Source organism: Suricata suricatta, chromosome 10, assembly GCF_006229205.1.
Source record: "Suricata suricatta isolate VVHF042 chromosome 10, meerkat_22Aug2017_6uvM2_HiC, whole genome shotgun sequence".
In the NCBI taxonomy this organism is placed as follows: Eukaryota; Metazoa; Chordata; class Mammalia; order Carnivora; family Herpestidae; genus Suricata; species Suricata suricatta.
The window spans coordinates 43,906,382-43,918,816 of record NC_043709.1 but is presented as its reverse complement, the minus strand read 5'-3'; the positions used below and the strand labels follow the sequence as shown (position 1 = coordinate 43,918,816).

General features: G+C 40.9%; 1 protein-coding gene across 2 annotated transcripts in view; it reads left to right on the top strand.

The window, feature by feature from the left end:
- The first annotated feature begins 8,212 nt into the window (after positions 1 to 8,212).
- TBC1D15 (TBC1 domain family member 15) overlaps positions 8,213 to 12,435 on the top strand; it is a 70,880-nt gene continuing 66,657 nt past the window's right edge. Inside the window, exon 1 of one of the 2 annotated variants that reach the window (XM_029953839.1) lies at positions 8,213 to 8,396. In XM_029953839.1, coding sequence (XP_029809699.1) covers positions 8,367 to 8,396 — 30 coding nt within the window. In that variant the 5' untranslated portion in view covers positions 8,213 to 8,366. The remainder of the gene's footprint in view (positions 8,397 to 12,435) is intronic. The other variant, XM_029953840.1, reaches the window with a different exon arrangement.

Genomic DNA, 12,435 nt, shown 5'->3' with positions numbered 1-12,435 from the left:
GTAGATCTTTTTAACTTTTTGAGCAATCTCCATACTTTTCCACAGTGGCTGTACCAGTTTACATTTCTACCAACAGTGCATGAGGGTTCCTTTTTCTCCACATCCTCATCAACACTTGTTTCTTATGTTGTTGATTTTAGCCATTCTGACAGATGTAAGGTGATATCTCATTGTAGTTTTAATTTGCATTTCCCTGATGGTAAGTGATGATAAACATCTTTGTATGAGTCTGTAGGCCAACTGTATATCTTTTTTGGAGAAATGTCTGTTCATGTCTTCTGAACAGTTTTAATTTATATTTTTTTGGTGTTGAGTTGTGTAAGTTACATATATTTAATGTTTATTTATTTTTGAGAGAGAAAGAGACAGAGAGTGAGCAGGGGAGGAACAGAAACCAAGGGAGACACAGAATCCGAAGGAGGCTCTAGGCTCTGAGCTGTCAGCACAGAGCCCCATGCCGGGTTCGAACTCACAAAACACGAGATAGTGACGTGAGCCTAAGTCACTGCTTAACAGACTGAGCTACCCAGGTACCCCAGATCTTTATGTATTTTGGATGCTAAGCCTTTATCAGAACTTCATTTACAAATATCTTCTCCCATTAGGTAGGTCATCTTTTAATTTTGTTGGTTGTTTCCTTTGTTGTACAGAAGTTTTTTATTTTTATGTAGTCTCAATAGTTTATTTTTGCTTTTGTTTCCTTTGCCTCAAGAGGCTTACCTAGAAAAAAGTTGCTATGGCCATTGTCAAAGAGGTTACTGCCTATATCCTTTTCTAGGATTTTTATTATTTCAGGTCTCAGTCTCATAACGTTCTGCAAATGAAAGAGCAGAAATACGGCAAGAAGCTTCATTTTTCATGACCATGTTGAGGTGGTGAGTCAATCAGTCCTGAAACTGCCCTATCTCTTGAATTTTTAGGTAAGACAAAACAAAATCCACTTATTTAGTACAATTTTTTTTGAATGTCTGCTACTTGGTATCTTGATATGTATGTGCATATGTAACTGAATTTAAAAATACCTGATATGCAAACTTTGGAAATTTGCAAAAAAGACAAAAAATTCACGGGATGTCCCATATACCTTTTACTCACTTTTCCCCAATGGTAGTGTCTAATATGACTATAGCATGATATAAAACCCAGGAAATTGTTATTGGTACAACCCACAGAATTGACTCAGATCTCACCAGTTTTATATGCACTTATTTGTAATTGTATGTGCACAGTGTGCATAGTATGCAACTTTATCACATGTGTAGATTCATGTAGCCATCACTATAATCAAGATATGAACTATTCAGGGGGGCCTGGGTGGCTCAGTCAGTTAGGCATCCGACTTAGGATCAAGTCACGATCTCAGAGTTTGTGAGTTTGAGCCCCACGTCGGGCTATGTGCTGACAGCTTAGAGCCTGGAGCCTGCTTCTTATTCTGTTTCTCCCTTCTCTCTCTCTCTCTGCCCCTCTCCTGCTTGCACTCTTTCTCTCTCTCAAAAACAAATGAACATTTAAAAAATTAAAAAAATATATGAAACTATTCCAATACTATCAGCACTTCCATATTCACCTCTTTTTCTTTCCTCTCCAACCCCTAACTCCTGGAACCACAGATCTTTTCTCTGTATCTATAATTTTGATATTTTTGAGAATGTCATATAAATAGAATAATACAGCATTATAATAATTTGAGATTTTTTTTTTTTTGCTCACCATCATTATCTTGAGATCCATCCAAGTTGTTGCATGTATCAACTTCATTCCTTTTTATTACTGTGTAGTGTTTATGGTATAAATGGGCCATAGCTTAATCATTCATCTGTTAGAGGACATTTGGGTTATTTCCAGACTTGACTCCTATAAATAATGGTTTTATGAATGTTAACATAAAGGTTTTTGTGTGTACATAGTTTTCATTTCCCTGGGTAAATGCCCAAGAATACAGTTAATTGCTGGGTCCTGTGGTGGGTATATATATTTAGGCTTAAGAAACAGCCAAGCTGTTTTCTATAGTGGCTGTACCATTTTGTAGTCTCACTGGCAATGTATTAGTGTTTCTGTTTCTCCACATCCTTACAAGGATTTGGTGTTACCACTATTTTTTATTTTAGCCACTCTAATAAGTATGTGGTGATACCTCATTGTAGACTTAATTTGCATTTTCCTAATGACTAAAGAAGTTGACTATCTTTTATGTGCTTATTTTGCCAATTTTATATCCTCTTTAGAAAAATATATGGGGTGCCTGGGTGGCTTGGTTGGTTAAGCATCCAACTTCAGCTAGGTCATGATATCACAGTTTGTGAGTTCGAACCCCATGTCAGGGAACTGGCTGACAGCTCAGGGCCTGGAGCCTACTTCAGATTCTGTGTCTCCCTCTCTCTCTGTCCCTCTCCCACTCACAGTCTGTCTGTTTGTCTGCCTGTCTCTCAAAAATAAATAAACATTTAAAAAATTTTTAAATGTCTGTTTATGTCTGTGATAGGCAAAATAATGACCTATCAAAGATAGCATCCATAATCTCCAGAACCTCAGAATATTTACTTTACACAGGTAAATCACTTTGCTGATGTGATTAAGGGTATGGACTTTGAGATGGGGAAACAGTTGCGGATTATCTAGGTGGGCCCAATCTAATCCCATGAATCCTTAAGTGGAGGAGCTTTCAGGAAGAGCTGGGACTAAAAACTAAAGACCAGAGATGCAGAGATTGCAGAGTGGGCATATTGCTAGCCTTTTTTTTTTTTTTTTAAGTTTTATTTATTTATTTTGAGAAAGAAAGAGTGAGCACATGAGCAGGGGAAGGGAGAGAGAGAATCCCACACAGGCCCAGAGCTGTCAGCACAGAGCCTGGTATGGGGCTCGAATTCACAAACCATTAGACCATAACCTGAGCCAGGATCAAGAGTCAGATGCTGAACTAAAAGGTAGGAATTTAAAATGCAGGAAGAGAAAAAACAAACTGGCATAAATGGTCAGTGATTAAACTCGACCAAGACCTTTAAAACAAAGGAACCTCAGTGTGGGGAGCTAGCCTGGCTCCTCATCTAGTCCTGTGGCTGGAAATGTGTTTATTTGAAATAGCCACCATTGAAGTAGATGCATCTATTTTTTTCTTTTGAAATTTTTATTTAAATTCTAGTTACTTAATTGTTCTGTATAGAAGTTGTCTGTGTGACTTGTCATGCACTTCTGCCCAGAGTCACACATACACAATCATGGGGGCTTGGCTGGCTTGTACTCCATATCTGGCCTCAGGATCAGACTTGTCCCTTCTGTTTCTGACACCAAGAGGGATAAACTTGCCTCACCTCCTTGAGCCGACCATGCTGGCCCCCTGGAATGGATCAGGGAGGGAAGAGAAATCCGCAGATGCCCAGGCTCCTAAGATTGTGAGATATGATTAAAAAAAAAAAAAACAGAAAAAAACAACTTGCCCAGGACTGCAAGCAAACTTAGGCAAACTTAATGACTAACCATACATCACACATGGGCAGTGTATATATTGCCCTGGTGGGAACAGTTAGTTGTAGTTTCACCTGAGGGGAAGACTCTCTACCCAGGATCCTCAAATGGGACTCCAGAGGGGCTGGGGGCTGTCCACTGAGGGGCTTCCTCAGCCAGAAGGTTGGATATTGTGAGTACCTGACTTGATACATTAACCCATTTAAAAAAATTTTTTTTTAGTTTATCTATTTTTTGAGACGAGAGACAGGGCACAAGTGGGGGAGGGGCAGAGAGAGGGTGATACAGAATTCAAAGCAGGCTCCAGGCTCTGAGCTGTCAGCACAGAACCCAATGCCGGGCTCAAACCCACGAACCGTGAGATAATGACCTGAGCTGAAGTAGGGCACTTAACTGACTGAGCCACCCAGGCGCCCCTATATTAGCCCTTCTTTGTTCTTTAAACTTTTCTCCCTCTGTGTTTATTATAATTGTATATTCCCTTTCCCTTATAATTAATAAAGTGTTTTCCTTATGGATCATCATTTTGATGACAAGTCTGAGAATTATGCTTCACCCTACATCCTGAATATTTTCCTCTATTTTTAAAATTATTTAAAAGATTGTGGTAAAACATACATACAATTTACCATTTCAGCCACTTTTTAAGTGTACAATTCAGTGGTATTGTAATTAGAAAGTTTTCTTCTGTTCTCTGCATTGTTTGTATCAGATTGTTTTTTCTGTTGTTGGTTTGTTCATTTTGGTCCCTGCCTTTCAGCCTAAAGATTTTCTTCAGTGGGTAGTGATTTCTGCTCATATTTAAGGAACTGAAACCAAAAGCTGATTGGAAGTTTTAGGCATACAGGTGGGGTTTGTTGATATTTGGTCTTCACCGTAGGATGATGTGGTTGGTCATTTCAGTGGAGATCCCTAACTGTTGGTACCTATAGGTCTGATTTCTTCCAGCTGGTCAACTTACCCAGCGAGAAGTCCTACAGTCTACGGCTGTCAGCTCTTTTCATGGTCCTACTTTGTATCGTTAAGCACAAAAACAAGGTTTTGTTTTGTCTGACTCTTTCAAAAGCTTGGGAAAGGTAGACGTCAATGAGTTGTGGCAAAGTTGGTAAGTCTTAATAGATGATGTGTGACATGGGATTAGCCCTCAAAGACAAATAGGTCGGTCAGAAACTGAGGTGAGAGGGAATCAAATTGAATGGGTAATTAAATGTTGTAGATTACAGAGGTGAGTAATCACTTTCAGCTGATAGTGTGGTACAGCTGACTAAGACATACATCAGCAATGAAGTCTCTAATTTCAGCCATAAAGCAGCTTGCGACTTTGGCAAATCATTAATTTCCTAAGAGACTCAATGTCTTCAAATCAAAACATGGGAGACTACTGCCAGGTCTAAATTTGCTTTAAGATACTTCCTAAGATTCTTTTACATCAGATGACTTTTGAGTATAAGTTATAATTAGAGAATGACTATATAGTTTATGGGAGTGAACTTAGGGACTATAAAATTACTCACTCCCAAGAAAACAGTAATTATTTTAAGTTACAGGGAACACCATAACTAAATTTATATTCAATTTATATTCATGCTTCTTTTAAAAACATGTCCATTTATTTCATGTAAGTGTACTATTTTTTTCTTCCAATATAGTAACAAACTAAAACAAGGAACAAACTACCCTGGAATCCTGATCTTGTTTCTTCCCTTTGCATACAGACAGCTGATATCACTGAAGAAGGAAAATGGTCTCTTTTCTCTTGAAGGTAAAGCATCACTGTGCCATTTGTCAACAGAGAATTGAGTTAATTTGTTAAACCCAGATTTAGTGTCTACTATGGGTCAGGCATTTGTGCCAGGTTTGGTGGTCATAGCAAGGAAAAGCATAGTTCACACTTTCCATTAGTTTACAGCCTAGCAGGGAAAGAACGGCAGGTCAGTAAACCACGTATTTTACAGTGTGATACCATCAGAGTGCAAACATGGATCCTCTGTAATTGATGTCTGCTTTGGCTTGCTTGGCAGCCACTCTCCTTTTTTCTGGAATAGTTCCTGAATTCTTCTCTGGGAATTACCCTTCCTCTAATTCTCTGCCCTTTGGAGCTGTGGGCATGTGAGTCAAGTCGGACCAATCAGAACATCATATGAGCTTTGGGCCACAGTGATTGGCTTAGGGATGGTCCCAGGACCCAAGCTAAGCCAATCTGCTACAGTTACAAGGAATCTTGGAACACAGCATGGTATTCAGGGAACAACAGATATTTGGCTGTGGTTGGAAAATTGGGTCTGAGTGGAAAGAGTTGGGAAATAAAGCTAAAATGGTAAGCAAGAAGTGTTTATGGAGGGCCCTGTAGGTTATGCTGGAGAATTTAAACCTTTTCTTGAAGAGATGGAAAGTCATTAAGGGATTGTAAGCAGGGAGTTCACATGATCACATTTATGCTTTGGAAAGATTAATCTGGTGGGGTTACGAATGATGGATTAGGGGGAAGAAGGTGAATGAGTTAAGATGCCACAGTAGTTGTCCAAACCAGAGGTAACCAGAGAGCTCAACTGTGGAAGTGGTGGTGAGAATAGGAAGGAGACCTAATGGGGATGTTTGCCATGAGCTCTCCAGAAGACCCGTCAGAACTGATAGCAACACTTTCCTGGAGGAATTGTGCTCAGGGAGCATCTCTAACTGAGTAAATGGTAGTAAATTTCAGTGAACAAAAGCAAAATGTAAGTTTCATTTAAGACTGTGCTTCTTAAAAGTTTAATGTGCACACAAATCACCTGGAAATCGTGTGAAAATCCAGATTTTGATTCAGTAGCTCTGGGGTGAGACCTGAAATTCTGGATTTCTAACCAACTTCCAGCTGTTGCAGGTCTGCAGACTACATTTTGAAGAGTAAAGATTTAGGATTTTTTTGAGGAGTGATGGGCCACTCATGTAAAAAGTTCCAGCAGGCAGCAGGTGTTGGGCCTAGACTTTAAGAAAGAGTGAGTGGGGAGGGGCGAAAAAAAAAAAAAAGAAAGAGTGAGAGATTTGGGCTGGAGATATTTCAGAGTCATTAGCACATAGGAGGTGTGATGTCATATATTCTGACATCAGATAGTGGTGCTTGGAACAAAGTAGAAAAAGCCCAAGTATAACCCATGGGTAGTGCCAGCATTTAAGGGGCATCTAGAGGATGGGGCTCCAAAACATGAAAGTAACGTATGAAACTAGGATGCCAAGTTTTCACTGAGAAGGCTTTAATTCCCAAACTTATTATATAAATAGTAGCTGCCATTTATTGGGTATTCTATTCTAAGCACTGTACTAAGGACTTAAACTTTTCTCCAAAACACTAGGCATAAGAAATGCCATATTGGGGCACCTGGGTGTCTCAGTCGGTTAAGCGTCCGGCTTCGGCTCAGGGCATGGTCTCACTGTTCCTGGGTTTGAGCCCTGCGTCAGGCTCTGTGCTGACAGCTCAGAGCCTGGAGCCTGCTTCAGATTCTGTGTCTCCTGTCTCTCTGACCCTCCCCTGCTCGCACTGTTTATCTCTCAAAAATAAATAAAAGACATAAAAAAAAATTTTTTTAAATGCCATATTAAAAAAATTCCTCTAACCACACCCCATTACTCTGGACGGGTGGAAAGTTTAATGTGGGTCACAATTAAGGATCCACACACCACACTTAGGATGGTGTGAAGATTCTAGGGGTCTCACTCAGTCCAATACTTTTGGGAAAGCCTCAAGTCTTCACTCAATGCTGATTACTGCTAATATGCTTACTTCCCCAGCTCATTTATCCCTTGGTGGTGAGCTGCTTTGCTGATTCAATGACAAGCTTAGGCATGGGGTTTTGGCCATGGTTGGACTCTATTCCTGTGAAGGTCTTGCCACCTACCTTACTTACAAGGTTCCTGATATTCACAGACTTTTCAGCCCTCCTTTTCTGTTATTCCCTTTGGTTTCCACTTCTTCAACTAACCTCACAAGTCTCTAACCTCTCTCCATAGTTTGTAGAGAGAAGTACCTCAGTGGGTACAAGTGTTTTCAGACAAAGGGGCCATTTATTCTGCCCTGGGGCAAGGAAAGTCCCGAGCTATCAGGATGATCCAATCATCATCTGGCATCCCCCTGCCCCGCCCCCCACATTCTTTTACAGCAGAGAACAAAACCATGAACATCTTAATATCCCAACAAATCGTCCTAACACACATGTACTGTCCCATACGATCCCTACAACCACTCCATGCGTAAATCTGATTTTACATCCTGAAGCTCAGTCACACAGCTATTAACTGTGGAGGAACTATGAGCTATGTGATTTCGATTTTACAGCAACAAGGGTATGGTATTATCGCAATTCCTATCCAAATACCTTACTCAAAAGGTCATGGGTGAATTGCAGTGAATAGACTCAAATTCAGAAACTTCACATACAGAAGGGGAAGGTGTCTGTGTGTCTGAGTGGGGGATTCCTTCAACCTTCACCACAGTCCTACTATCCCGATTTTCAGATGAGAAACAGACCCTGGGTGTGACCCACCCATGGGCACAAAGCCAAGGCCACGTTTGCTGGTTCCTAGTATGTGTTCTTCTCATCATACCAAACAGAAGTGGCTTGTGAGTGGCTCAGAGTCTCGCCCCAGGCAAACCCCACCGCAAAAACATTTCAATTCAGGTTCCCTTCTCGGAAAAATAAATTGGCACATGCGCGGAACGCACCAGAGACCCCGCCCTGGCGGCCTCCGCGATCTATTCAGTACGCCTGCGTCAGGCTGTTCCTCCCACCCGCCCCTCTGCTCGGCGCCGTTCCCGCCACTGCCCGCCCCTTTCCCGCCCGGATATCAGCCTGGTTTTGGCGGATGTTGTTGTGAATCCGAGAGACACGTGAGGCTCTGCTACGTCATCACCAGCACGCGAAGGAAAAATGGCGGCGACGGGTGGTGTGAGCGGGAAGGTAAGTAACGGCCGCGGCGAACGCCCCTACTTTCCTCTGGGATAGGGGTGCTTTGTTGCTTGGAGGCCGGTCGGGGAGGGACGCGAAGGCCGTTCTGTGTCAGGAACAGCGTGTGGCGGGTGTAAGAGGAGAGGAGTTGGTCGTGTCAGCTGTTTTCTCGAGCTTGCCGGCTCAGTCCGGGAATTAGAGACCAGCTCCTTCTCCAAGGCCAACTAGGCCTCGGCTCTGTTCTCCCCTGCACTGCCCCGGAGCAGGAGGACGGTTGTTCGTATTGCCTTGTCTAAGGAACAGGTAGTTGCCTGGTTCCTTTCTTTTCTGTGGCTCACTTTTTCCTGACTCTAGTTATTTTAAGATCTACTCTGCTGATTCCGGTGTCTTTTTTTTTTTTTTTTTCCTTCCATTGAGGCGTTCATCTAACTTGCCCCTGTCGTTCTCTGCTTCACTCTGTGAAAGCATCTGTCCCCTTCGGAAGGAGCTGAAAACAGGTGCTGTGCAGCTTGGCACTTAGAAGAAAAGAGTGTTGGATTCATTTTACCAGGCTGCCGAGTTGGCTGGTGGTTGTGAGCAGCAGGGCATGTTTCCACTGAGAGAGCAGGAGATTTACACCATCCCACGCATATCTAGGAAGGCGTTAGTTAAGGTGTTTATTTCCTAGGCGTCTCTACGGTGTTCTCGTGAAAGTATCTGTCATGCTGTCTTAACCCCCTCCTAGTTCATTAGGAACTAGGATTAGGAGCAGAGGAGATTTCATTGAATAGGGCATATACACGTTCCGAGGGCACATTTTAATGCCTGTTATTTAGGACTGTCAGGACATGCCACAGGCAGCATTTCCCACTGCGGGAGTATTTCGTAAACATTTGAGTCTGGTGATGACTCATCGAACTCTGAAGACTACGTATTTACTAGTCGCCCATAGTTTCCTCTGCTCCTTGAGTTTCAGTCATTTTCTCTATGCTGCTCTTCTTGCCCCATTTGAATTATTTGGCAGCGTTTGTGGTTTGGTGTATGGACTACTAGACTTGGCAGAATAACACATTTGGTCTTGGTGTTGCTGTTACTTTGAGGTGTGACCTTGGGAAACTGAGCCTACATGACTTCTGTCCTTCATATTTTTTATTTCCAGAATAGTGGTGGTGCCACCATTATCGTTTGTATAGGAGTTGTGTAGGATTACATGAAAAAATAAAGGCATTGAGACAGTTCATACTTCCGCATATTGGCTATTTTAAATGATAGGTTGGTTGTAGTTTTTGGATTATTCACGCTCTTTGAATGCTGTGTTAGTTTTTAAGTCTTCACGGCGGATGCTGATTTTTTATTTGACTCATTACATATTTGAAAAATGTTATACTCCTTTTCTGTCCGGACTGATCTAGTCTAGGTCTTTCCAAGAAAGGATCCTTTCCTTTGGAACTACACTTCCCTCTTTCAGGTATGGATTGATTTTGAGAGAATCGTTGAGGTGAAGAAACCCAGTTGTGAAATGTAAGGCTTTTTTCACCCTTTCCTTCCAGCCACTCTCTTTCATAATATGACTTAAAGTTAGTCTTTTATTTCATGAATAAAGACTACTTCATCACCTCATTTATTCTCATTGCAAATTGACACCCATTACCATCATTCCACCTAAACCATTTTTCTATGCCAAAAACTGCCCCTCTCCTAAATAATAGTGTCGTGACCAGCAGAACCCACTTACTCTTCTCTCAGTAAGTTCAGTAATTTCATGGTATCATTATTCACGTGGTTACATGTGAAACAAACTTGGAGACATCCATTTCAATAACAACAGTTAATCAAGAACCAAGTCTTACCAGTTTGCCTTACAGAGATTTCTAGAATTTCTGCATCCTTTTCATTCTCTGTGCTTAGTTACTATAGTCTGCGGCTAGTCTTGAGTTCTTAGCTGATTTTCTCCTTGTTTGCAGTTTCTTTGCCCACAGTCCCCTCTCTACACTACCACTGGAGGTCTTCTTTTTTAATGTACAAATCTGAATGTACAAAGCTGATTGTCTCTAGCTTTATAAAAACAAAATCTTTTTTTTTTTAACATTCATTTTTGAGAGACAAAACTGTCAGCACAGAGCCCAGCATGGGGCTTGATCCCACGAATCGTGACATCATGACCTGAGATGAAGTCGGATGCTTAACCAAGTCACCCAGGTGCCCTCCCTTTTTAAAAATTTAAAAAATTTTTAGCAAAATCTTTGTTACTGTCCTCATTAAAATAATACTGAAGACTGCTTAGCATGGCATAAAAGGTCATGTTCCTGGGCACCTAAGCTGTCAGGACAGAGTCTGGAGCCTGCTTTGGATTCTGTCTCCCTCTCTTTCTTCCCCTCCCCTGCCTATGCTCTGTCTCTCTCTCAAAAATAAATAAACATTAACAAACAAAAAAAAGGCCACGTTCTCTTCCTGGCTTTGTTTTCTGCTTCCCTGCTTTCCAGTCTTGTTCCTTTGGAAAGGTGAATAGGGAAGAATATGTATATACACACACATACGTATACGTGTGTGTGTGTGTGTGTGTGTGTGTGTATTTGAGTGAGTGTATATATGTATATGTATGTGTATTTTTCTTTTCCCACGCCCCTCTTTTCCCCCAGCAAAGGTTCAGCTAAGACCTTTCTAGGTTAGAAACCTAGGACAGTGGATATTAACCAAGATTCACAAAAGCCACCTGTGGTGCCTAACAAAAAAATACAGATGCTGGACCAAAGCCCAGCTTTATTGAATTAGAATTTCTCATTGTTGAGATCTAGGATGTAGACTAACTTCTAACAGTTATGTTTTGCTTCTTTGTACTTTGAGTGTAGGAAGTGATAGAGGAAGTTCATCTTTGTCATATGGAGGAGTGTTAACAATTAAGAGTTTGGATTCTAAAAAATTTTTTTTTATTGCTTTTTATTTTATTTTTGAGAGACAGAGACAGCTGGAGCAGGGGAGGGTCAGAGAGAGAGGGAGACACAGAATCCAAAACAGGCTCCAGGCTCTGAGCTAGCTGTCAGCACAGAGCCCGACGCGAGGCTTGAACCCACGAACCGTGAGATCTGACCTGAGCCGAAGCCGGATGCTTAACCGACTGAGCCACCCAGGCGCCCCAAGAGTTTGGATTCTAGACCCAAACCAGTTTCAAAAACTAACTTCATACTTACTAGTGATTTCAGTAAAATTCCCTAATCTTTCTGTGCTTCAGTCTCTTCATTTGTAAAAAGGGATGATATAGTGCCTACTCTATGGGATTGTGAGGAGAATCAGTAAGTAAATATATTAGAACAAAGTTTGGCACCTGGTAGATGCTGTGTGTTATTTGTAATTTCAGTTTCTCTTCAAGTGATTGTTTGGTTTATGGCAGAATTTAAAGATTTATAATACGGGTTTTGATATGGGTACAAACATTTGTGAAGTTAGCTCTTGTTCTAAATCTCATTGTTACTTTAGGAATTGAAAAATACCTTGTCTTAGAAATCATGTAGTTTTGATGAATGAAAAAATCATCACAGAAGGACAGTGGTTAAGGAGATGGAGCCTGATTGGGTTCAAACCCTGACTCCAGTGCTTTATGGCTGTATTACTTGCAGCAAATTTCTTAACTTCCCTGGGCCTGTTTTTCTCATTTGTAAATGAGGGATAATACTGTTTTCACTGTGGAATTATAAAAGGATTAATATTTGCAAAGCATTTAGGATAGTTCCTGGTGTCAAGTAAGTACTGTTAGCTGCTATTACTATTGTTAAAGAAAATGTTTCAGACTCTTTAAAAATTATAAAGTTATTATTGGTTAGGATATAATTGAATATTGATTTCTGCTGCCATTTTCCACAACGATTTAAGCAATATAGTTATGTAAAATGAATTAGAAAAAGAAGGTAAAAAGGAAATAAATAAGGATAAGAAAGGTAAATGGAACTGGAAATACTACAGTTATTCAGTAAACTGTATGCTGGAATGGACCACAGTGTAGCTCTAAGTTTTTTTAGCAGCCAAAGAGGGAACCTGATCCATTATAAGGATGACAGATCCATGGTAAAATAAAACC